Source organism: Syngnathus leptorhynchus, chromosome 22, assembly GCF_054491065.1.
Source record: "Syngnathus leptorhynchus isolate UIUO chromosome 22, UIUO_Slep, whole genome shotgun sequence".
Lineage (NCBI taxonomy): Eukaryota > Metazoa > Chordata > Actinopteri > Syngnathiformes > Syngnathidae > Syngnathus > Syngnathus leptorhynchus.
Window position 1 is genome coordinate 5,025,621 of NC_141216.1, and position 26,733 is coordinate 5,052,353.

Below are 26,733 nucleotides of genomic sequence, written 5' to 3' on the forward strand. Positions count from 1 at the left end.
TCACGTCCGCCAATAATCCATGGTAACCTTCTTCTCCTGCTTGTCCAACGGCGCTATGCACACGAGCGCCACCAGGTGAGCTATTATGGTAGCTGCTTCGATAAACCTGGAAATCAAAGTCAATGTACAAACTTGCGCTCATTGCAGAACACGACATCGTCTTCAGCCGCAACGCTGTCGCCATCTGCTGGTCAATTACAGCCTGCTTGCTTCCTGGTCAGTTTCATTGATTTGACTGTAAAAATGACCAGGAAATTGAAAGGAATTGGCAATTACTGTACATGCGTATTGTATCCCTCAATGTATAAATTTTGTAACAAATAAAGGGAGACTTTGGATTCTTGCGTATTTTGTTTTATTGCACTTTAACCATGATGCAAAAAAAAAGGAACAAAAATCCACAGAAACAATGTCTCGATGATGAAAATATATTTTCTTTAACTTGAAGAACATCTTCTCAGTGGGTCTTCTCTCACCTACACTTGCACACACACACACAATGGATTGACACAGGACTGTAGAAAAGCTTTTGTAGAACGGATGGAATGGGCACACACACTCATACGAAGACCTCCCCATTTATCACTACTCGTCTCCGGGAGGAGTTGAAACCTTTTGGTAATATGAAACCAAGACATTCAAGTTTCTATCCTTGCAACAGGCACTAGATTTTCCTATGGTATATATTAAATTTGAGCCAGTGACAGAACCACTAGCTCGACCGTCAAAGCTGTTGTTGATGAATGAAATGTGCACCCTGAAAAATAATCTCTCTGGTACAGCAACATCTGGACACCAACTCGTATATTACAAAGAAACAATAATACAAAACCACTTGTGTAACAATTGGCTTTTTGGTACCATTTACACTCACTGGCCACAATATTAGGTCAACTTACATCCAATTTGTCATATGTCCAAAATGATGTTTGACAAAGATGCTCTGTTTTTAATTTGTGTTTTATTAGAACAGATGCTTGATAGCACTGCAAATTGTTCAATAAATACATGAAATGATATACAAAGGCGAGTTTATAATGTGCAAGTGTACCTAATTTTGTGACTGGTGATTACAGGTAATACAAATGAGACAGCAGTTGGGGGGAGTTCAATGACAAACTCAAGTGTAAACTTTTTTTTGTTTGTTCCTGACCTCTTTCACTGCTTGTTTTTCACGCAGCACTTCCGCCCTCTTGTGGGGCAAATAAGAAAGTACATCACTATGATGTTATTTTTGAGGCTGCTTTTGGACCTATTGGCTTTCAAACAATAAATATGGTTTTTAATAAATACTCTCATTTATGGGCACTATTAATGGACAAATTTGGGAGTTAACCTGCACTCCAATTAAAATGATTTCAACCCCAGGCAATAAAATAGATAAATTCCTTTCCTGTAAACAACTTACTTGTATCTTTAAGATGACAAAAACAACCAACTCCTCCTCCAGGACAACTAAATTGAACATTGGTGATGTCATCAGCACATATAGAAACACATTTGTCAGCTTGGAGAATCTCGACAAGTCCCTCAGAATTCACTGAATTCAAAACAAGGTCCAGGAGGAGACAAAGACAAGGCGTCTCTTACGAGACTTTCACGGTCTGCTAGTGCTGCAGTGGGTCAGTCTGACTGCGGTGAAACTATCCTACACTTAAGTGTGGCTTGGCCTTTTTTTTTTTCTTTTTTTTTTTTTTTTTTAAGAGCCTTGGTGCGGCAGCGTGGTCCAACTCAATAACGGCCCGATCCCAGATCAACCTACCTTGCCCCTGCGTCCACTCGGTACTGACCTGCGGGCGGGCAGCTTGGCCTGAAAGCGCTCACATCGCATCAGGAGGCCATTCAAAACCTCCGAGCTCAAGTTCCATCCAGCTACCTTCTCCTTGGCCCGCTGTGCTCTGTCCATTGGTTCCCTTGGAGGTCGTTCTCCACCACGTAACTGTAGCCCTCCTTTTCAATGCATTCAACCAGCACCTGCAGAACCTGCAAAAAAAAAAAAACAGGAGCCGCAATGTCGTTTTTAGAAAGTCATACAAAACGATTTTTAATATAGACACTATGTAGGAATTGGCCTTCGGAGAAGTATTTAGCTAATGATGCGATACATAAAAAAAAGTGCTGACTTGGCGAAGGCGGCGGTCCATGGCGTCCAGGTGGGGCTGGATGAGAATGGGGCTGAGACGATCCCTCATCAGGGATTCTGCCACCAGTGTGGACAGCTTGTATTCCTCCTTAGCCAGCAGCTGCAGACGCAAGTGGGTGGACTTGCGTACCCTGCAAAAAAAAAAAATGAATTCCAGGCGATTAGCTGAAGCGCACACGACACACGGATGCTCTCAGTACGATTTTACCGGCAGCACTGTGTCAGTGGCACCAGGATGGACTTCTCATCATGAGAGTGTTTTCCAAACCTCCACGAAAAGAAACAAGAATGGAAAGTTAGCACAATTTTGAATGTCTAACAGAAGAGGCTGTTTTTCTCCTCCACTATTGCAAATTGAGCATCACTGATGCTTCCTAAAAAAATTGCAATGGTTGATGAATGCCACAAGATGGCGACAAAGTACTGCTGTTCTATTAGTCAGGACTGTTTTGAGATTCGATTTATAAACAATGTACCCCCTGCCGTTGTCCAGATGAATGATGAATGTCTCGTTTCCAAACTTTTCAAACGTCTCATAATGATGCCGATCCATGTTACCTGTCATGATAAAAAGGAAATAGCAAGTACGATGAGTACCTTATACCTATATAAGCAATATGATTGAAATGGAAAAAAAAATACCCAACTGACCCATAAGAAAGTCAAAGATGGTCATGTCCATTATGTCCAGAAGTCTTGTCCCACTGTCATAGGGCGGAGTCTGTTTGACCTCCTCACAGTAGTCCGGGTCAACTTCCCATCTGAGCATCACAGAATCAAAACTCTTGTTTCCTTCCCCTCACTCGTGTCTTCTCTCATTAAGATGAACGAAGTGAAAGGAGGGCCGATCTTACTCTGCCTTCTTGCGTTTGTGGTAGGAACGTCTCCACGGGTTCCTCCAGGTTTTGCGCTTAGCGAGGGCGAGGTCCGGGAGGAAGGCGGCGAGGGAACCTTCTATCTGGTCGGGCTTGCCGCACAGGGCGTGCTCGGTCGAGCAGTAGTACGAACATTCCCCATAGAAGCACACATTGTTGGCTGTGGGAGGAAGTCATCAAATATTACTCATGTGGGCGGAGCCAGAGCTTAAACACACAAGCTATAGAAAAATAGAGTGACGATAATGAAGAAAGAAAAAAAAAAAGCGAATATATATATATATAGTCCTCGTCAAATTCAATTTTTCATGACTTCACTCTTTTTGCTCTTTAAGAATTCACAGCACACATTTTGGGGAAGGACGCTCAGACAAGATTAATGGCCCCTGGAGGGATTCAATGACTTGTATTAATTGCTGAGACTGTGAGTAAATTCAACCCCATGAGACGCCCCCACGTGCACGAGACCGAAAAGTTGCACAGCTCATTAAGTGCTGTGCTTTGAAGCAAGCAAGCTTCCAGTTGCTCTCCATTTAATGAATGTCCTCAGCATCACAATTAGCTTTATACTAAAAACATTTGCATTCGTTGCTTTGCTTTCTTCATCTCCACTGGAAATCGAGGTGTGGGCTACCTGGTGATATGAAGAATGTCCGCCACAGCTTTTTATCACGCGTGACATCTCGGATCTCCTTGGTCATGTTGACGAGTCTGCCAGCCACGGGAGGGACGCGACGGAAGTCCAAAATCCTACATAAAACCAAAAAAGGCACAGGATTATTAACTTATCAGCATCGTGAGTGACTAAAATGGTCTTATTGCAAAACAAAATAATGGCCACCAGGGGGCACTAAGATCACGCTCTGCATCGCCACCAGGCAAAGCACCCCACGGTCATTGTGTGGCCACCATTCCATTCCATTCCATTCCACACAAGATGCCTGTAACCTCCAGTCCACGCCCACACACAGACACACAACATCCAACAAGACACAACTTCACCATCCGTTCTGGTAAATTCCTCCATTGACCGTTAAGGCGTTTGTGGTTGTGTGCCTTTAGCTGGCACAGTTTAAGTGGAAAGGCAGGTTGGGGTATTGTGGTAGGAAGAGAAGAGAGGTATTCCCTGGCTGTGTGTGTGTGTGTGTGTGTGTGTGTGTGTGTGTGTGTGTGTATGTGTGTGTGTGTGTGTGTGTGTGTGTGTGTGTGTGTGTGTGTGTGTGTGCGCGTGCCAAATGTCCATTTTATGCATCTGTGGTCTTCAGTACGGCATCTTTAACAATTGATAGCCCTTGACAACTGCTAATGGACAAAGGCCTGGGGCAGGCCAGACCAGAATAGATGATCACCCATCAAGAAGACAACAGTATAAAAACTATCACTTATTTAAATCAGGGATCTATTTACGCTCTGAATGTCAATGTAGCAAACCACTTCAAAAAAGCAAATGATTCATTATTAAGAATTCAGATGAGAGGTTGAGTAACACAATTCAAGATTTGAGCTGTAAAAATACAGGTACAACCATCATGTATCAAAATGGTGGAGATTAGACGATGGCACGGCCCAAAAGTGCCAGAACCGGCAAATATCTGCAATTTAATTCAATGGAATGATTTGCATTAGATGTACATAAAGCGCCATCTGTGGGTTCTGATACGGTACTGTCCCACTTGGCCATGGTGGCAAATACAATAAAGTCCCAGACTAACACAGTCACGTTTCTTTAAGCTGCACAGATGGTCACACAGCAGTGTTTGTTCTGCAGGATCTGCACGCACGCTAAAGCAAATAGCATCCCGCCCTTTTTTTTTTTTTTTTTTGGTCATTCACGTGTGTTGATAAAACATGGACGAGCAACGTACGGCTCAGATAAGAATAAAAATAGCAGCAATGTGAACTACTCATAAAATCCAAATGAAATGAACTCATCATGAATAAAAAAGAAATAGTTATTTGTGTCAAGCAATTCATTTTATAAAGCTATTTTTATATGCAGTGGATATAAAAAGTTTACACACCCCCGTCAAATCCCATGCAAATAAACATATACAAACCTAAGATGAACAACTCCAATTATTCAATAAAGCTCAGATGCTCTAGCAAGCTTTTCCTGACATTTTTCTTTCTTTCTTTCTTTATTTTTGAACCCACTTGTCCATTGTAAAAACAAAACGGGGTCCTTGAGCACACACATCCGTGTGCTAATAACCAATTCACCGGGTGTAGGGCATCCGTGCTTGTTTATCTTTTTGTACCTGCTCCGATCGCATAATGAAGTGTGTTAATGGCAGCGTAGCCCATAAGAGAAGCGGCGTTGGCTTTAAAAAGGAGACTCTGTGTGGCTACGGGCCCCCTGGGAGGCAGTGTGGCCTCACTCTGCAACGGCAGCAGCAGCAGCAGCAGCCGCAGCCGAGGTCTAATTTAGAACAGACAAAATAAGAGGAAAAAAAAATATCAAGTGCCGCTTTTGGCAAACCCGCCCTGGCTTATATTTAGAATGGGCACGGAGCCTTTCATGCTTTTTGGTTTCCTCCTCTTCCCTTCCCCTTAACCCACACATACACACATATGTTGCCAGGATGAGTGTGTGCAGAAGAGGACCAGATGTGTAGCAGACTGTTGACAAAAGCTGCTGCTGCTGCTGCTGCTGCTAATGCAATTTATGCACAAGTGTGTCATTGCGCCCGAAGGAAGGAAGGAAGCGAGCGGGTCCAACGCCGCTCCCCTCCTTGGCCCCGGCCACGATGTGAACGGACAAGTGTTGTAACCTCGTGCTCGTCTTGTGCCGCGATGGAAAAGGAAGCGGGGAGGGGGGGGACACACACACGACCCACACACCAGCAGTCCCGCTACAAAGCTTTGTAGCCTCGCAGATGCTTGCTATCTTTTCACAAAGCTACCCTCGAGCGGGAAGAGTCAAGGAGCGTGCCGCTTAGCTAAGTCAGGAGGATGCAGTCGCTGTTGGAGGGAGGGAGGGAGGGCCACGTTCGACAAACAACCTCTCCGATTTTATGAGAGAGAAAATTGATGGAGGTGGTGAAAGTATCAAAGCAGTGCAAGGATTCAATGGCGACTAAAAGAAGACGGGAGGACCTTGACCTTCTGCTTCTTTTCACTGTCGTTGGAACCTGCATTACATAAGGAATGCTCTCCGCCACTGGTGAGATTTGTTTGCCTTTGGAATGCCTCTACAAACATCACCCTGGGCTTGCGCGACTTTCGAGGTTATTTGTCAGGATTATAATTTTTTTTTGCAAAATAGCACATCCCTCCTAAGTTACATTGTGTACATGAACCTTCATATTTGGATGGTGTCCATATTTGAATATAAATATTTGCGGATTTTCTTTCTTTTTTTTTTGTTAGTTGCCAAAAAACACACTTTCTGTTTTCACATTGTCTGGGAATAATAACAAATATTTATTTCGAACATTTCTCTCTCTGGAAGTTCATGCAAGCCGACGCAGTGGAAGAAAAGAATTTCAACGCTTGTTTGCTATCAGGAGAAATAAAGCAATAACCACAAAGGTGTGTGGGGGGGGGGGGGGGGGGGGACTAAACAGAACGCCAAAGTAGTTTGGAATAATGTCACTGTCATTTCTTTGTTTCTATAAACAAAGGGAGATTTTTGCTTTCCTCAAATTATTCTTGGATGGTAGTTGTAATCATTTTATGCTAATTCACGCCTTGATGTGAAACAGCTCCAAAAAAGGCAATTCCGACATTAGTATTCTGGTCTTGATGTAAAAATAAAGGATCATAATCCAAAGGCAAAGGTGCCCTTCACATCAAGTTTTTGTGCAGCTTTGCCATCTTCTCTGCCAGGTGCTTAATGAGCTGACATGAGGAGGTGCAGATTAACAATCAGTAAAAGCAGCAGGACATCAAGCAGGACATTGTACCTCCATGTTCCCAAAGCGCCAGAGATTGCACTTGACCTTCTTGTCACCAACATGTTGGTGGAAGAGCATCGAGCTATTTTGCTCAATCGTTATTATTATTTTTTTTTGCGCTCGTATGTGAGGCTAGAATCTTTGGCTCCGTCTTACTTGTCGAGATGAAAGGCGGCGATCTCGGCGTTGTGTCTCTCAAAGTCGGAGAAATAGAAGAAGTCCGGTGGGGTCTCCTGTTCTCGAGTCTGCCTGAAGGGAGACATCGAAGAAGGTAAATGAGAAATTCAATCATGCAATCCTGTGTGTTATTCTCATCGTTTGTAGAAATAAAACCCGGCCGCAATCAAAGCGTCTCGATCAACACCCTTAAGGAGCGAGGACGATTCAAGGTCAAAGTGTCCCGTTGGTGTATTTATTCTCGCTCCACTCTGATCCTGCGGAAAAATTGCTTCCCTGTGCACAAGCGGGCTTCTAAAGCTCTTATAAGAAAGGCAAGAGCCCTTTTTCAGATTTGAAAAGGCAGCGTCGATGGAACAGCAGCCAGAACGGAGTAGGTCAACGTGTAAAAATCTAACAAGTTATTTTCTCTTTATGAGCTCTGCTTTGCTGTTGTTGTTTTTTTTTTTTATTGACCAAAATAAATGCCTTGCACAGAAGTAACAATTGCAAAGATTTGGCTGACATCCTCTGCCATTTCTTCTTCAACTTGCCAGAAGAAGATGAGCAGCCTCGGCAATATCTTGGCATCTTCTCTCTCGCTTCCTCCTCCACTTCTTTATTGCGTCTTTGCTTACTCCACTTGTGTGTGCACAACTTAATACCTCGCATCGCTCCACTTCTCCCTTTCTCGTCTTTCCTCTCCAGGCTGGCTGGCTCACGCCCGCCACAGCTGTGTAGCTGACATACGGCACCAGTCATTAACTAAACCAAGATGGTGGCCAGAAGCAAAGTCATTCTTGCAATAGTCCTCCATTTCTTTCCCTTGCAACTCCTCCACACATTGTGCCCGTGCGAGAATTTACAGCTCTGTATGACATACATATGTTCACTTTCCAATCAATGAACGGCTGAGGCAAGTGGATGAGAAAATGTTATTTCTAGAGCGGGCAGTTGGGACAAGCACAAATTTAAAAACAACACCGCCTAAGTTCCGCCGCATTACGATGATAGAGAAACATACATAAATGCATGACCGCATCGTAAAGTTTCGGCTCCATAAATGTTTGCGTATGCGACAAGCTGGGGAGGAAAACGGAGGAAGGCTGCTTCCTCTTTATCTCAAATTGGACCCGCTTTGCTTTAAGACCGTGACTTACAAGCGTAATTTGTTCAGAGGATTGTTTATAAAAAAAAAAAATATTCATGCACAATGTGGCGCCTCTATACAGCTGCCTCTCCGTCCTAACATCAGAGCTGTGCTCAATGACGGCAGGTGAGACATACTGTGCCCGGCGTGACCTCGCTGACCCCCAGGGGAGGCCCCCCCCCCCGGTAAACACATAGTTTACACGGTTTGGACGGACACTTTCTTGGCTCTGCTTCCAAGGTCCGAGGGGCCCCGCAGCAGCGAGTGGAGGTCGAACGGCAAACACACCACAATGTGAGAAAGGTGAATGGAGGTGAAATCTACCTGCACAAAAAGTACTGACTTGAAAGCAGCAAGATTTCACATGGACTGAACCGCAATTTAGTGGAATGTGACAAAAAATATTTTGGTCATCTTCTGTAGCTACAAGAATATGTGAGACAGGTACATATATATGATAAACTGTTACTGATACTTCTGTGCAGCACACTGCCACCTACAGGACTGGAGTGGAACTGTATCAACCGCAAGCCACCGTTTCAATTTCAATTTGTTCCTGTATTTTTTGACTCCGCACAGGTGAGCATTACATTTATGGGAGGCTAAGATAGCGCAGCATCATCACAGCGAGGAAGCCGGTGATGAGAGGAGGCGGACTATTGTTTTATCTTGAGCTGCGCCTGTGTGAAGGCTGACCTTTTAAGCAATGACATTTGATAAAGTGACTAAACGGCTCTCGCCGAGCGCGCCAGGCAGGATGTGCCTCCGCATCGGACCGTACGTGGCGGCTATTTAGCCGTGTCGCCGCTCTGTAATTTTATGTCTGCTGTGTGGATTTGGTGCCCAAATGGGGAGGCGTGACAGGCTATTGTGTTTTTGAGTAAGTGGTCTGCACATGGTCGAGATGACATTTGGTTTATGTGAGCGGAGGTGGAAGCGATGGAGAGGTGGGGGGGAAAGGAAACAAGGAGAGGGACGAGAATGATGGAGAGGATCTTTGACAGGGAGGGAGCGAGGTACTGTATCATGCCGCAAACGGGAGACAACCAAATGGAAAAGCTCATTATTATACATAAGGTGAGGGAAAAAATGGAAGGGAAAAAGAAATGAAAGGCAAAGCATGATGGAACAATGGAGTGAAAAAAAAAAAAGGTAATTATGAATGATGTTTCTTTAGATTCCATTTCGCCGATCGGGATCCAGACAGGGACGAGAAAAATACATCACAATAGCCTGGGGGCTTTCGAAATAACTTTGGCAGTGTGATCCAGGTGTGTGTGTGATTTTCAGTTTGGGGTTGTCAGAGCTCCCCGGGCGCTACAGAGCTCCTCTAGTACTTCGCCTCTATTTTCTATTACCTCTTCAGAAGCAAGACTGCTATGCAGACAGACAGCCCATTCCTATCACATCGCTCACGAGTCACAGTTAGATGCGGCAAGACCACGGCAGTTCTGCAAATGGTGAATAATTCTTCCCCGCGAAAAATGTCAACTTATCATGAAAGAAAGAAATATGCATACGGTGCATTCAAAAAGCGATGAGCCACAGAACCCGTGGTTGGGACAAAAGCAAGCGTCACAATAAAGACGGAATAAACACAGTATCAATATGATGAATAATGCAACATCCAGTTTAAGTTTAGCCTCTGTCTCCCGAAGGGGCCGACTGACTGCGTGCATAAATGCAGACATCTTGACTAAACACCCTCGGAACACACGCAGACAAAAAAAAAAAGCTTTTATTATTCCACCATTTCAAAAGAGAGTGCCACCAAAAGAATAAAAATCAGCACTCGTATTAGAGCTGCAGTATGTGGTAAGACGAGGAGGAAGAAGGATGCTCAAGTAGATTGTTATTGAGAGGCTTTTTAGATGACGGCGACGAGGAGGCGTGCGCCATTAATCTACGTCTAAATGGATTTGTATTGTCATTGTGTGCATTAATCCCCCCGACGGAGAGGCGTGTACGCGCAAAGCCGCACACAGTTGTTCATGCTAGCCTGGAATGAAAACACCCAGCGTAGATAAACAGTTCTTGAAGATGAAGCCATCATCTCAAGATAATCTGATAAGAATAGGTTGAGAGAAAAAAAGGCCAAAACACTTGCCCTTGGTTTAAATGAATGACAAGACTATTTAAAACAATTTTTTTTTTTTTTTGCTTTGGTTGCACATCAAGAGCACCGTGACAGGGCAAGCTCGGGATGCGACGGCTTTTATTTGCTTTCAAATGCATCAAAGCCCAGATGCAAATCAGGAAGAGTTCTGCGGTAATTAGATGGCCTATTTGATTAAAATGGAGGTTTGGAACCCATCCGAGCGTTGCAAAAGAGGAAGGATGAGGCAGGTAGGGACGGATGCTTTCAAGATGCGTGGAGGAAAAATGCGGATGAAAAGGATGGCTTAAACACACACACATACATTGAAGTCCCCATAAAAAAAGGCCTCACCGCTTTCTAATCTCCATTTCTAAAGCGGAGGTGGATTACACGTGTGGAGATGATGAATTTTGCCGTATGGCAGCAAAGATGAACCCTAATCTCTGCCATTTAGTTTTCAAAACCAATCCCATCAACGCCACTGGTCTGCTCCCGCTCAATGCAAAAAATATATATATTTATTATATATATATATATTTTTTCCAACATCAGAAATTTCAATCTGTTCATTCAATTATAAGAGGAATCATGCGAGGAAAGCCAGCTTCTGTACATCCCATTGAATTATTAATTAATACAGTTGGGGTCTTCTGGGGTTCATGAGAGCAAAGTCGTCCATCCCTGGCCCCCAGATCCACTTTAAAGCTCTTGGTGCCAAATGGAAACATTTGAAAAGGATAAGAGAGTTGTTTGCGTTCAAAGTCTCTTTCCCTCCGAGGCACAAACAAAGTGATTGGTTGAGATCAACCCAACGGTGTTATTACCAAGACCCATTGTGGTGGCGAATGCCGGCCATTTTTTTTTTCCATTCAAAGTCACCAGCCGGTAATCTGTGGGTTTGGCTCAACCCACATAGTTGAAGCAGTCCTCCTCTGCCTCCATATATGTTATTTTAAGGCTAGCCTGCGACTGAGTTTGAAAAAAATAATAATAATAAATTTAAAAAAAATACCATGATTGCATCATCACGCTCAGTTTCTAATTGCTCCTACCAAAAATGTCTCCAGTGCCGGTTTGTAAAAATAGCCTCTATTCAGAGTTGCAGTCTTTACGGGATGATTATGGGACATGCTTGGCTAAGACTGATTGCTGTGGCCTTTCCAGAGCTATTCTGGCTCTGCTGAGTGTGTGTCTTCCACACCACATCGATCTATCGACCGCAGTCCACTAGAACCCGGCTTGGACCAAAAGGTGAATTTCATTCCGGCTGTGCCACACGCGCACACTCACGCAAGGGTGCTCGTGCGGTCACAGATAAACAAGCATGTTGATTTTTGATGACAAGATTGATGACGCCTTTACGTTTTTTTTGTTTTTTTTTTACCCCATTGTGCCAACAAATGCCGCGCGCTCCGTCTCTAGTGCGCCATCGAACGCTCTTGACTGGTGCGCTGCTTTCACCGCGGCGATACAATTGCGTGCAAATCATCCGAGTGGAGTTAAGAAAACAATTGCCATCATTGATGACGATAAGTACTACCTAGCTCGTACAGTTAGCGGTAAAACCGACTGTATTCTATTCACACGAGGTCTATTCGCTCATCTCGGTAAAGAGTCGAGGAAATAAAATGCTTATGATATCCCGCATACATTACGACGCTTAAACACTTAAGATGAATAATTAAGGCAGGATTGATTACGAGGCACATAAATCAGCCTCTTGAGTATTACTAAAAACAACAACAACAAAAAAGCGGCTTCGTCTATAATGCGCCTTTACCTCCAAGTGGCTTTTTTTTTTTTTTGGTCTCTGCAACAGAAGCTTATGAGCACGGCCAGTGTGTAACTAAATACAGAGCTGCTGCTTTACAGCTCTGTCATGGCCCATCTTTCTTTCACTTGATGCCTGCAGCCCGCGGCGCTTCAGTGCGGCGGGAAGGCTGCCAGTGCGGCTTTGTATCGGACCTTTTTTTTTTTTTTTTGCGGGTCAGCTGGCATTATTTCCCCCGCTGAATTCGGGTGACGTACATACGCAGTACTTTACGTGCACCTGGAGCAAATGGTGAGGTCATACATGATGAATATCTACTGGGGTTTTTTTTTTCCTATTAGAACAACAATTACGGGTAATTATCAAGCTCTCTGCTCGGCTGATTGGCTTAGCTCGCAAAGCACGTCCGTCTCATTCGTTGGCTCACACGTCGGGCCGTTTCTCAGCAGTTCTATCTGCTTCTCCCGCTGCGCGAGTGGCCTTCATCCGCTCGTAACCACAATGGCGCAGGAGGATGCCGGGCCGTCGCCGAGCCTGATGGGAAAGTTCCGGCGCGCTCCATTATTCATGAGCAAGCGGCTCGACGCCGCTTTCCATCTTCCTTCTCTCATTCGCACTTTTGCACCGGCGGTGAGCGCCGGATTTATTAGCAGGTTGCGTATTAGCCGGATGATCAAATCGTTGACCCATTGGTTTCTTTTTTTTTTACAGCCCTAATTTTTATCAAAGCACGAAGATGTGAGCCAAAATTTTACATTAGAGGAAATATTCAGCCCAATGGCATCCAAAGCCCAAAAGAACCACTCCAGTGTGGGCCTTCATTCAAACTTATCAGAGCACTCTCCAACAGTCCACGCTAATAGAATTAGAAGGATTTCACCAGAAGCGAAGAAAACGACAGCCGAGATTTATTCCCACAGCAAAGTGAGCTGGTTGCAGCCATTGTGTGGGCTCAGTCAGGGCGGACATGCTTCACATCAAATGAACCGAGTCACATTAAAGCCCCCCCCCCCGAAGGGACTCAGATCCACTTCTGGGATGGCAAAGCAAGCAAGGCGGAAGAGGAAGTCGGCGACAGGTAATTTCTCGTGGGCCCGAGACTCCCACCGGGGTGGGTCAGTATGGGCGGCATGGCAAAATGTGTTTGAAATGCACCCGCCCGCAAGTTATTAAGGCCTCACAATCGTTACAAAAGCATTTGGCAACCTTATCTAGTTGAAAGAATGCTTGATGGTGGAAAATGCGCATGATGAAATTGTATTACAAGAATGGAATCAAGTAATCATGCAGCATAAGTGGCAATTATGTTACCTAAGGCTGGCTGGCATGATGTAATTGATAGCGAAAGATGAGACTTGAGAAAGACTGGCGCGCGCGTTAAATGGCAAGCAGGGCTGGAAATTAGAGCAACTTAGTCTGCTATTGAGAAAAATTCTTTTCTGCTCATTCAGTGTTTTGGCGTGCTTGAGCCCAAAAAGCTCAATTACAGCGTGTCAATTAGAGGGAACACCCTGTTCTTCTCCCTTTTAAAAGAATGATTTCACTCTCCCACGATCAATTTGCATTCGACTCTGGATTTGACTCAATGTCTTCTTCACTCCGGGTTCTTTCTTGGTCCGAGCACATGATGAAATGAAGCCCAGTTTGTGGCTGTGGCTAGAAAAGACGCACATAGTGCAAGATGCCCTCGGAATTCCTTTGATATGGAGCGCAAAGTCATCCATCTCCTCATTTTCCCCCTTTCATGTTGGCTACATTAGCGACAGGAGAGTAATCAAAGCCGCCCCGCCATTAATGCCCGACCATTTCCTCTGCCCGGTCCTCCCACGGGAGCGGGACGGCGCTTCCACGAAGAGGAGTGCGCCACGTCGCTAATGCAGCTTCCTAATTTCCTCTGGCTTTGGACTTGAAAGGGAAGCAAAGAAATCAGTAAGATGGCGCCGATGGTAAGTGGATTTGGGAATTTGTTAATAGGGCATCATTAGAGTCAAAAGGGGCTTTCTGTTAATAACCGCTAAGTCTGATATGTTTATTCCTGCAAACTAGTCCACGCCGGCGGGCGGGCGGTCCGGCGGGCAGGCTGCTTCCTAATGGGGGGAAGCTCAAATTAAGATAAAGGAAGATGTGTGCTGCTTTTGGGAAAGGGGGGGGGGGGGCTGTTCCATATTCAAGTCTTCTCTTCCCGCATAAATAGTTAATTTAAAAAAAAATATGAAGAGTTTCTTTCTCGACTTACTTTGCAATTCTGCTGACTTGCAGGGAGAAAAAAAAGCAGCAGCTCGCTTACTCTTCCTTTGGCGCAACGCTGAAGACGAGAGATGCTGCGTCAAGGTCGATATGTCAAACATCGTGGCCTAAACGCGGGGTTTATACATGACGGCATATCATTGTAATCCTTAGATAGCAGGCAAGCGTGCCCCCTGGTATCTGCGGGCGAGATAAAAAGGAAATCCGAATGGATGCTCAGTGCCTCGACATCATTGCAGCGAGATGACATCATTCGTTCGCGGGATGTTCGGAACACGTCTTTCGGAGCGGAGAGGAATCAAAGCCGGACGGATTTGGTTGCTTGATTATTTCTGACAGCTGATAAATGAAGATGAAGAAAAATTCAACTGCCATGGAAGCCAATTTTCACTTTTTGCATTTTATTTCATGAATTAAAAAAAAAGTTGTTTAATTTAATTTAATAATTATAAAAAAATAAAAATAATTTCAAAATAAAATTTAATGTCCTGTCTACTCAATTTTTGCCACTAAGTCTCGGCTACCGCAAAAAAGTCTGATCGAAAGGGCCACATTTGTTCAAAGCAAAAGTGACTTTTTGATAGGGATGGAAAAAGAAAGGGGAGGACATACATCAAGGTGTGGTAAACCGTGAGTGACTTCAGCCAGTGCCTGCGGTAAGACCGTGTTTGGCAAATTGTTAGGTGGGGCGCGCCAAGCGTGGCACTTGATAAGCAAGACGGGAAAAGAGGGCAAAAAAGGGAAAGCGTGGAGCCGTTAGACGAGCGCGGCGAGGGCCTGGAAGGCAAACTGGATGCGAGGAGCGCAGGAGCATCACTGAGATGGATGCAGACAGAAATAAACCAACCAGGAGCCACAAAAAAAAAAAAATCCCAGCGTTAAAATGTAATCAGTTGTTCTGTTATGTAAAACGTGGATGGAAGCGCAATGCAAATCTGACCTTGTTAAACATTTATAAGGACCGTTTGGAAGGTTTTTACCAGCAGCGAAAAAAACACATTTGGTGACAACGGTGACAATTTACAACTGGAAAATTTTTCCACGATGATGTGTGAGGAGAAGAAATGAAAGCGGCGTTGCGGGATATGGGAGGATTTGGATTTGGTCTATACTGTACTATTTAAGTCCCCTCACGTTTCTACGGATGAAAAGGAGTCTCGGTTCGCCTGACGTGTGGGTGAGACATGCCTGGAATATTATGGACAAGTGGGAGGGGTGTGGGGGGGGGGGCATGGAGTTTTCAAAAGTTGGCGGAGAGCGTGACTGCCAACTGGCCCAGCAGACGACAGGCAACAACAACTTGCGTGCAGTCACGCATTTACCCGCTGAAAGAAAGCAGCATAATCCTCATGGAACATGCGAGTGTTTGCAAAGCGACTGGAAAGAGACTTTTTTTTTTTGTTTCGAGCAATAACACAGTGGGAAGCTTCATACATCTTAAACCCATTTTGTCATTTGCGCTGTATTCACAGGAGGCCGAGGAGCACTTAACCAATTGTTTGAAATGACAGACATGACAGTCTATTTTCAAGCTGATTAATAAATGACGAGTTAACACGGTGATGTTTTTTTTTTTAACCAAAGCGTTTCCTATTGCAGGATAAAGATCTCCATTATCGCAATGGCTGTTGCCAATAAACAATAAGTGTTTGAAGTGTTGATGATGAATCATGGCTATTTGCAGCAACGGGAAATTAGCTCTTGTTCATTTCCATTGCCGATTCAAATTTCTGCTCACGGCCATTTAAAAAAAGCCAACTATATTTGGGGACTTTATTGATTTGATGGAGTTGTATATATTGTATCATAAGCTCTGAGCAATATGGCTGCTCCTCCTCCTCCCGATGTATTTCATCGGGCGGATCTTCGCCAATGTTTGAAGGGCCATAATCGTCTCATTAAATTGTCCGGCCGATTAATTGGCCGGGCCCTGTTGTATAATGTATGTAGCGGAGTGCTACGGCAGGATTAAATGACACATTTCTCACCAAATTAAGGTTTTATAGTCAATTAAAAATAGCTCACGCAGGCATGGCTTGAGAATGGCGCTAAAGGGGGCTAAAAGAATGATACATTGGGTGTGGGGGGCAAATAATTGATATTTTAGAATAGCAAATACGTTTTGGATGGTCTGAATTGGAACTTCACAGATTTCCGACGGGACTTAAGATACAAGCTTCCGCTATATTGTATGTTTTGTAACCATTAGCATTGTGCACAAATCTAGCTTATCTAATGACCAGAGAACATCTCCCATGAATGCCCTCAACTCTTGGCCATTTTTTTTTTTTTTCTAGGCCATCTTCTGTTTCGGTTCCAAAGCTCATATTTGAATAAGCGCCGGACAAACATTACCCCCCCCCCCGCTAGCCGGACACGCTGCTGAGCGTCATATTGGGAAGGATGCGCTAACTTGCCGCGCGTTAATCCGCGCCCACTTTGCCAAGCCGCTTTCTCCTCGGCAGGCCTAACAATGCTCAAGTCACTTTTTCTCTCCGACTCGCTCATTTCCTCGCTCCCCCTCCTTCTTGCGAACAACAACAAACCATAATCCTTTGGTGAGTCCTAACATATGGTCTTTTCTTTATCCTTTCTTTATCCACACGGCACTGACATTAATAATCACGGGGGGGTTGCGGGGATCGTATAGGGATGCTATAGGCCCAAAACGCTTAAAACAGCGACTCGGTTGTTGTTTTTTTAATTCCGTGCATACTATTTCGATGGCATTTGTTGGACTTAATAAAAATGCAAAACCGTCACAAATACAAATGCAAAAACCCTCACTCGGAGACTGAGTCATGAGGAAATGAACGGCCAACGTTTTCTGTTGACGAGCTTATTTATCCAACCGACTCAAAACACTATTTCGTTTTAGATGCCGCAATGACCAACCCAAATATTAGGTACATCCGATTTGATGAATTAATCGTGTTTACGATTACTTTACGATACTTGCAGTGTTCATTCCAAATATGACTCACTTTCACTTTTAGTAAGGGAACTAAGTTACTCATCGGTAACTGGGCTCCATTTTCAAGGTATATTATTATAAAGTTGCCGTGCTCCCGATGTGATTCGTGATGCAAGGCAAGCATTCGTGCCGAGACTTGTGCATGGCGGGTGGCTTTTTTTTTTTTTTCTTTTTTTCTTTTTTCGATCTCCTCATCTGGGCTTGGTTGCATCACTTGTTTTGACTGCGTAGATCTTTTCTTCTTTCTGTCTTTGCAGGACGGAGCGAGTGAAGCGCGCGGGAATAAGCAGACACACGAGTAAAAGCGCTCGACTTCAATCACGTCTCGGCAGAACGCGGCGGCGTGGAACAGATGCCGCAGACGCGCCAGGGAGGGGACTAATTAGGCCTAGCGTCCAGATGCTAAGAGGTGAAGTTAAAGGAATGAGGTAAATGTAAAAAAAAAAAAAATCACATGAAATACCTTAAGATGTCTAATTAAAGCTGACAATGAGGAACATGCAGTCCTTGTTAATTATCCCCTCCCCGACCCCTCCCAACCAGGGAAAAGGTGCTTTCCCTGACAGTTGTACAGGAGCGTCCAAACCACAAAGAATGAAGATCACAAGAGAAACCGTGGCGGGCTGCACACCAGATTGCACCACACCATAAAATGTTGCATACTTCTGTAAAACTAAAGCAGTCAGCCCCAGTGGTATAGGATAAAAGATAGTATCTGTTTTTATATGTTCCTCCATCTGCTCTCAGATCCCTCGTCACAAAAAAAAACGCGGCGACATAAAAACACCATTTCCACGCTAAATCTGTCTTGTTTGATCCTTTGACAAATTGCTTTTGGAAGCATCTGCATTATTATCAGTTGATTCAAATGTCCCATTTCTTGACTAATGGCTTTATCCTGATGAATATCCTGTTTGGCTTCCGTGCAGTAAATACACGTGAGCGAGTCAGCTGCTATTTGTCGATTGAATTTGGGAGTACAAAAAAAAGAGGGAGAGCACCTCTTCAGTCGGGTCGGGCCAAATGAATCGATGCGTTCCACTGGCGCGTCAACTCCCAAAGTGCGCCGGCATTCAGACAGCCGGTAAAAGCCGCCTTTGATTGACAGCTCGCCCTAAAGCCAAGAGACAAGCTGATAGACGTTTGAAAAGCTAACCCGTCCCACACAGGCACAAAAGATGAACTGGGTTTTTACAACATGCGTGTAATTAAGAGGTTCGGGTTTTTTTTTTTGCTCCCAAATGAGGAAAAAAATAGATTTAAGGAGCAAACATGCTTTTTATGAGGCCTGGGGAAAATCCGTGAGTACGTCACAACAAAAACATTGCTCACAATGCCGCTTTATGCTATTTCAGGAAACTTTTTTTTTTTTGTAGGCGGTAATTACAGTATTAAAATATGTCATGTCTTAAAAACATTGTTTTCAATCATGGCTGCAAGGGCAAACAGGTTGGTTCAAACAGACCAACCTGAAAAATGTCTTTTTACTGGGTCATTTTTTCGCGGAATATCGAAGCTTTAGCGTCTTATCGTTGGTCCGACGGAAGAATGAACGCTGATAACAATTAGCTGAAGGGGGCATCTGAGCGATAACATCGTTAAGACATTCCGGCTCCTGGAAGGCCCGAGCTGCACGTTAGATACACATCAGCCCGTAAATACGAAAAAATGGCGGGATTTCCGTCGAGTCCTTCTCCATGCAGATGATTTTAGTTTGTTAAACAAATGCAAGCCGAGGAGTGTCAAAGTAGTCTTTTTTTTTTTTTTATGTGCTGGCTAACAGAGTGCGAAAAGTGACTTGCGTCAAAGTTAATGATTGAGCTTCTAAGCAGCACTGATTGGAGCCGACGTGTGTGTGTGTTAGAATGCATTAGCGGGCAAAAGCTTTCTGACTTACTGTTATCTACATGAATCACGATGGCTGCTCGACACTGGAGATGGCATCACGCCAGCGGAACATTAACAGATTATTGCCGCAGACTTGTTTGGGCACAAGCTGTCCTATTCCCGCTAGACTGTAGTTTAGTTGTATTGCACGATGTAAGCTTCTTGTGTGATCGTACTCACCTCAATGCATTTTAGTCCAATTCATTCACTACCGTTGACGGTTATAGACGTCGGTGAATAAGTTCAAGTGTATTTTAATAGATAGGGAAGAACATTTCATTTTAGTCGTTCAATTCCAAAAGGGAAAGAAAAGAATGGAATTATTTCATTATATACATTATAAGTCCAGACCAGAGCGGTCCGGTTGGCCGGTCGCGTTGAGGCAGCTAATGAAGCCCGAAGGCACAATTGGATCCTTCATAATCACGCCGCTGCTCACTCTGCACCTTTAACTCATGTTATTCTTACTCGATTTAAAAGGCAGTCTTGGAAAAACGCCTCATGGAACACTTAACACAAACTAGTGAAAATATATCTGAATGCGGGTTCTTAAGTGGCGCTAAACACGTTGCACAGTAATTACCGTTTGAAACCAAACAATCGGTTGTTTGTGAGTAGGATGAATGGTTTGGTTGCCGTGGTATTTTTCAAGCTATTCTGACTGTGATTATTCATGCACTCAGCGCACGCAGCATTGTTGTGGATGTGGCACACTAATGTACTAATTCATGATTTGCAAATAACAACGGACACCTTGGGATGTTATTTAAAGGGTGCATCAATTCTGAATTTCAATCATGTGAGGCATGTAAAGGACGTCGTTGATGTTCTGTCAATTATTTGCTCTGAGGTTTAAATGCTTTATGATGTGGTTGAGCGCAGCTGCATGATGTACATGCACTTTATATCTACCCCCCCCCCCCCTCTGGGACGTTCAAAATGGAATGGCCGTCACCTCCTCTCTGAATGACTTGTCTCCGGGCGGTTCATCCTTTTATTTCCTGACTCAAAGTCAAAGCATGGGCACAAAACATGACTGCAAACACTCAGGAAGAAAATTGATGTAAAAAATGCCATAATAATTTCCAAAACAATTTCAGTGAGCTATTGACATTCCCTCCATTTTCTTTCAATGGGCTTCTGTGCTTAATAGTAAACCAAAGTGAATGTTGCTATTCAGAATTCGACATTCTCCTGGAACAAGAACATCTGCTGATTCCTGTACGCCAATGGCCCCTTGCCCTTACATTAGCAAACTAGAAGACAAATTTCCTTCAGCGTCATTTTCCCGTATGCCACATCCAGTATTTCTCACGGATATCGCACATTTAACACAGACGTTTCCTCCGGGCTATTATTTACGCCTTTGTCAATACATTATTGACACAAACCAGACGACATTATGTAGCCCCCGCCTCCCGTCTCCCCACGGTGTCAATCAAAGATGACTCACGGGAGCCCGACTCAGCGCAATTATGGATCGGCCCATTGGGAGATCCGGCCGGCGGGTCTCGTAAGAATACTCCCATTGATTGGGATGAGACCGAGGGGCCGGCTGATTGGCAAGCGGTACAATTAAGCGGGAGGGAGCGGAAGACCATCATTGCGTCAATCATTCCCCCCCTCCTGTCATCGATCGTCTGCACTCATTATCTAATGGGCTTTGTGCGCTCCCATGCTAATTTCACTGTAAATATTACAATCAACGCTCTTGAAATAACTTTGGAACAAAGCCATAATGGTGAAGCAGCAGAAGCCAGGAAGAACTAAAAATAAAATTGGAGCACAATGATTGAGATCTGTATTAAGTACTGTCTCAAAAAAACCGATGTGGTATTCTTTCAAAGTTTATTACATTTTTTTTTTATAGTTTATAAACAATCTCCACCCTTTGGAAGATTCAGCTCATTTGCAGTCACTCAAAATAGTCCAGCAAACAGCCAGCATAGAGCCCAGAGGTTTTGTCAATCCAAATTTAACATCTCAAGTATTGACTCTAATTGGGTTGTGCAAAAGAAAAGAGACGCCTGGAGTGATTTAAAAGCACAAAAAGTGACCAAAATTGTTGCCACCCGACTGCTGGTGTTGTGAAAATGTTATTAGATGAGCTGAGCTGGGTTTGTAGGATGTTTGGGAAAAGCAGAGTGCAGACAGAAAGTCAGAGGGTGGAGTCCCCTTTGACATCATCGGCTAGAATGCCTCCCCCGCCAAAAAACAGAAAAGCTCCGATTTGTCGTCATAGAAACCCAACACCTGAAACATTACTCACGCAAGTAAACAACTCTTCGCTGATACAAAGTCAAAACAATGGGCAGAAATCCGTGTGGACTGACTATTGTAGCAAACAAACGGGGAATGAAAACACAGCTTGCCCGGACACACAAAAGGAGCCTTTTCCAAAGAAGTAAATAAAATACAACCTGTGTCAATACACACTCTTATGTATTGATTCCTTCATGTGTGTTTTAGAGCCCAAATCTTCCAGACGGAAAAAAAAAAAAACGAGCACAGGAAAGCGGCCGGTGGCGGATAGTAAAGTAGCGAGCTGTTGTCTACAGACACGGACGGTGGGATCAATATGATTGCCCAGACAGCTCGCGCACGCCTGCGCCACTTCCTGGCTGTCGGGCACGGGCGAGGCCTCGATCTCTGTGACACGTCGAATCAAAGAGGACGTCGGAGGCCCCCGGGGGTGTGTGTGCAAATCTGACATTGACCTCCATCGTAGCTCAACTGGCTAGCGTCTGTAGAGCGCCTCATTGTCATAAATGTATTTTTTTTACAATTCCCCCTCTTCCGCTTCTCGTCATCCAGGCCCGTCAGTATGATTTTCAAGCTTGACAAAAGACCGAAGCGGTAATTACAATCGTCTGAGAAACGTCTACCTATCGAGTGCGCGCTTAACCTCGCTCGGATGCTGACAAGCCGGGGCCAAATATTAGAACGTCATTAACCGGCAATTAAATTACAATCGGCATAACAAAAGATGGGTGACATTTAAATCCATGAATTGAGGAAGGATTAGAAGCAAAGCGCTACTTCTCTCGGGATGCGTTATCATCCAAATACGACACTGCGGCGTGATTTCATACAACATGCTAGCAGCGGGTGGGCTTTGCTTATCTCAACAAGTTAAGCCACCCGGCTGTGCAGGGGAGCCCCCCGTTTCATCAATTAAAAAAAAAAAAAAATTACAAACTGTGTTCCTGAATTCCTTTTTTTAAGTGCTTGGACCGATAAATGAAATATGAACGCAAACGGTATGGACCGACTGGAGGCTAAGCCAAAAAGGTACACTTATTATTTGGCACCAGCGCTAAAAAGCAGCCGTTAAATTGTCCATCACGGTTTGCGGATTGCGAGATCACGTCAAGTCGTTTCTCTCAGCGACTTTTTTTTTATTGGCTTTAAGAGTCAATCCAAGGCTTGGCGTGAGCAGCTCTTTAAGGCACACCGGATCTTCGGCATATTAATTTGGGCTTTGTCTTTCTTAGAAGCATTTTCAGAAGCACTTAGTTACAGTAAGTTACAAGCCTTAATTTGTTTTTGGAGCATGACTATAAGGGCAAAATGTTGATCTTAAGTGCATGAAATGGCTTCTTTCCAATTAACAAGGCTGTATTGATCAGTTGGAGTTGGAACTAGCTTTTAACGCGGCGACATTAGGAACGGAATAGAAAGAGTCATGACGACAAAAAAACAATATCCGAATATGACTACAATCATAGTCCAATTTCATAACAAGATTTAAAATATCATATGACAAGTAATAAGAATGAAAAATTATCCTACTTCATGGGCTTGAAGAGCGCCTGTCCGTAGTTCTGGAAGGTCATAATGAGCTTGAGTTGGGTGCCTCCAGATTTCATCGCTGTTGGAGTAAAAAAAAAAAAAAAAATACAAATAAAAACCGGTTCATAGAATGCAAGAATATTTTCTGAAGGGACAAAATGATATTGTGAATTAAAATGACAACACTGGCTTGCGTATTCAAATTATAGACATGACTCGACAAGCTAGCTATCAACAAAGCGCTAATGAATATACTCACGCAATGAGTTTTATCATATTTTGTTTTAGCAAACAGGTAAACAAAATTATGACTTAAGTCCATTAAGCCCCATATTATCCAAAGCCCCCCCCCCCGTTTTGAGAAAAGCTTTTCGCATAAAGCTCCCAAAATGAAACAACATTTAATAAACCTATTAAGCACGATAAGAGGAAGTACGCATTTGTGCCCGCCGGGCTTTCCGCTAATGTTTGACGCTTTAACAAAGTAGGAGCAATGCCTGTTTACATCATTTAATAGCTCCAAAGCTGCATCACAACACAATACACGTGTCAATCTACAAATATTTCTCCATTGTTGGCTTTGGCCTTTTAGCCGCTGACGTCCTCTCGTTCTTCATGTTCCTAATCAGCCTCCTCTACCTCATGTCCCCCCCCCCCCCCCCCCCCCTCAAAACATGACAGCGCATAATAAAAGGCACCCGAGGCTACCAGCTCGAGGACTTTCAAAATAAGCCCGTCCTCTATATATTTGTCTGACAGTTAAGGATGAGATACAGTACATGATATAGTGGATAGAAAAAGTCTACACACCCCTGTTCAAATGTCAGGTAATATTTTTTTTTTTTTCTCTCGCGCTGAACAGTTTGTAGATCACGTTAACCGTGGATAGTTTTGATTTATCGTGCTTTCAAACAGGGGTTTATAGACTTTTGAACCATTGCGTTCCAAATCGATTTCAAATGATACCTGCGCCGTTAAAAGTGAACAGTTTGTTGTGATTCCGCTGCTAACTTATTCGTTTACGCTCGGACCAATCGTATAATTGGCAGTTAATAAAAAGGCGATAGACTGGAATATTTGCTGCCTTGGCTCAGTCGCCGCTAATGAAAAAGAACTTGTTGGTGTCGACTCCATGCAAGCACTGCTTGCCTGAAGTTGAGATAATAACCCAGCGCTGTTGGCTTGTGTTGGTGTTATGCCCTGAGCCTGTGTCACGGCTCTGTAATTACTGAGTCACCATGTATTTAACTGGCTAGAGTGCGCCTGCCTCGATCCACCCAGGCGGAGAGTTTGAAAGTAAGAGGGAGAGGAAATGATGCAAATCTCCAAGAAGTTCAGGAATGTTTCTTTTGTAACACTCCCAGGTAGGTTCTTCATCTTGGCTAAAGGCTTCTTGGGGCTTTCTTAAAGGCAGAAATGGTGCAATCCTCCTTTAAGAGTGACTGCAACATGAGCGACCCTGAGGCGAGAAGCACTTCTGGAATTTGGGAACTGAACTGAGCCAAACAGGAAGAATTTGAAAAAAAAAAAAAAAAAAAAAAAAACAGTTCTGTCAGGTGTCTATTTTCACTCACAGTCGGAGGCTTTCCAGCTCTCAGATTTACATCACGCTTGTTAATTCAAAAAAAAAAAAAAGCATTTGTCACCCCAGCAGCAAAGTGACCCCTCCCCAAAATATGTGAAACACAAGCGGGAAGCCCCCCGACTCACCCACGCTGGTGATCCTCTGGTTGACGAGATCCTTGAGCAGCGCGTCAATGACGGGGTTATGTCGGGAGTAGAGCTCGTAACGATTAATTCCTATGTGGAAGCGCAGCCAATTGGGATAGGAGTCGGCCGTCAGTTCTCCAGTGGGACTGAATTCTTCGGGATTGCCGTCGGCATTCCTGCGTGAGAAGGTTGACAGTTATATTTTTGACAGGTGCTGCACAGATGCAAACCCGTGCGGTTGCGTGGCAATAACTCGAGTTGAAGTCGTGTCAATGGTGTAAAATAGCAGTCAGGTGAGAGATTATATTTTCCCAAGACTCTTTTCCAAATATTCAAGTCTTCTGATGCACAGGTAGATTTACAGGTAAACTGGAGACAATCATTTACACCTATAGACATTGGTCTCCAACCTAAAGCACGGGGGCCAGATAACGCCCATCACATCATTTATGCGGTCCACTTACGTGTACTTCATCTTTTGTGCGACAATGAAAATAAAAATTGTGTTGAGTTTGCTCAATTTTATTTTGCCAAGTGGTTGTATGAAATAAAATCATCTGGATAAAGATAGCCCACTTAAAAAATGTATCTGGATCCAGATGAGCATTAGCATTTACTCGACGAAACCAAATTGAATAAATCAAATCTCGACAGTGTCATTTTTTTCGGATTTGTTCTTTTAGTTTTGGCTTTGTACTCATGTTTGAGGAACCTGCAAGGAACCCAGAGTACCCGAAGAAAGCATGCTAACTCCAAACAGGAAGGCTGGGGTTGAGATTCGAACGCTGAACCTCAGAATTGCAAGGCAGACCTCAATAAGGACTGCTGATTATTTAAACAAAAAATAAAAGAATACCACTCCTGCTCTGCTGCTTTGGGGTCAAATCGGATGTCCGCGTTGACGTTGAACAGCGTGTCCTCATCTGTGAGCGGAGGCGAGGACCTTTTATACAAAGGGTGCTCATAGAGGGCAGCCAGCCTTGAACCCTTGGCCGGCGTGTTCTTGCTGACTGTCGTGTCCTGAATGAACTGTCGTTTCCTGTCCCCACGCTGAGCGTAATTCTCCAGCCTCTTGAAGCCTTGAGACTTGTCTCCCGCAGCGAGGCCCTTTTCCAGGGAATGGGACGAGACGTTGGAGGTGCTGGGCTCGTTGCTGAAGTCCTGCAGGATGCGCAAGGTGTGCTTGTTGGGCCAGCCTTGCTTGGCCCAGCTCCGAGGCTCCTCGCTGGGCGTGTGCGAGCAGGAGCAACCTCCCACGCCTTGCCTCTCCAGCTTGGGCAGCAAGTCGATCATGATGTGCATGGAGCAGGCCACCAGGAACACCATAAGGATCAAAACCCGGAATTTCCGCAGGAGGATCATCTTCATGGTCTCCCTTTTGAGCAGATGTGAGTATTTACTGCAGATGATGAGCACGCAGATGCACAGGCTGACTACATCACTGATGATGTTAATTAGACTGGATGCCAGTCTAATGAAATAAACATTAAACACCAATGACCCATCTTCACTTGCCGTCTTGAGTAGAGGATTCAGTGTTCAAGCGTTGTGGCTTCAGCATCAGACTCCTGTTTTTTTTTTTTTCTCCCCCTTTTCTTTTCCCCCCCCCCAAGCTTTGTGCAGATTATTTAAAGGTTCATCAACGCGCATCCAGGTCGACCGGGTTCAGACCAACGGTCGATTTGCGCAAGCCACATCGTCGTCACACGGCCGCTTTCCAAAGAGGCCAAAAAGCGGAACCTAATATGGATCCGTTAAACGCGGAGGTCCGGAGTCGCGCATGAGTCCAACGTCCGCGCGGCGGGGAAAAAAAACAACAACCCCAAAAAAAAAAAAAAAAACACCACGCACACAACCAAAAGCTCGGATCTTCGCTGTCGAGCTTTAAAAATAAAAAATACACGGAAAAGTCCCCGTAAGTGTTCGACGCGCACTTCTCCCCAAAATCGAAAATCAGCTCTCCGGGTTGACAATTCTCAACGGAGGCGGTCCTGTTTGCACAGGTAACAAGACGAGGGAGGGAGGGAGGGAGGG

General features: G+C 44.3%; 1 protein-coding gene across 3 annotated transcripts; it reads right to left on the reverse strand.

The window, feature by feature from the left end:
• Window positions 1-346: 346 nt before the first annotated feature.
• On the reverse strand, window positions 347-26,733 carry fam20cb (FAM20C golgi associated secretory pathway kinase b). 3 transcript variants are annotated; one of them, XM_085904172.1, is made up of 12 exons: window positions 25,559-26,733; window positions 24,700-24,875; window positions 22,990-23,068; window positions 7,071-7,163; window positions 3,653-3,768; window positions 2,998-3,178; window positions 2,795-2,904; window positions 2,620-2,701; window positions 2,352-2,411; window positions 2,124-2,274; window positions 1,877-1,983; window positions 347-1,810 (listed from the first exon to the last, which is right to left on the reverse strand). In XM_085904172.1, exons 1-12 carry the CDS (start codon window positions 26,065-26,067, stop codon window positions 1,759-1,761), a joined length of 1,716 nt encoding a protein of 571 aa, XP_085760298.1. In that variant the 5' UTR covers window positions 26,068-26,733; the 3' UTR covers window positions 347-1,758. The 3 variants fall into 3 exon arrangements, with proteins under 3 accessions (XP_085760298.1, XP_085760297.1, XP_085760299.1); XM_085904171.1 differs by having other exon boundaries at window positions 25,556-26,733; XM_085904173.1 differs by having other exon boundaries at window positions 347-1,983; window positions 25,556-26,732.

Coding starts and splice junctions, on each gene's coding strand:
- fam20cb (XM_085904171.1), bottom strand. CDS start 26,067: ATGAAGATGATCCTCCTGCGGAAATTCCGGGTTTTGATCCTTATGGTG. Junction 23,069..24,699: donor CCAGAGGATCACCAGCGTGG/GTGAGTCGGGGG, acceptor TTACTCCAACAG/CGATGAAATCTGGAGGCACC. Junction 1,984..2,123: donor TGGACCGCCGCCTTCGCCAA/GTCAGCACTTTT, acceptor TTTTTTTTGCAG/GTTCTGCAGGTGCTGGTTGA.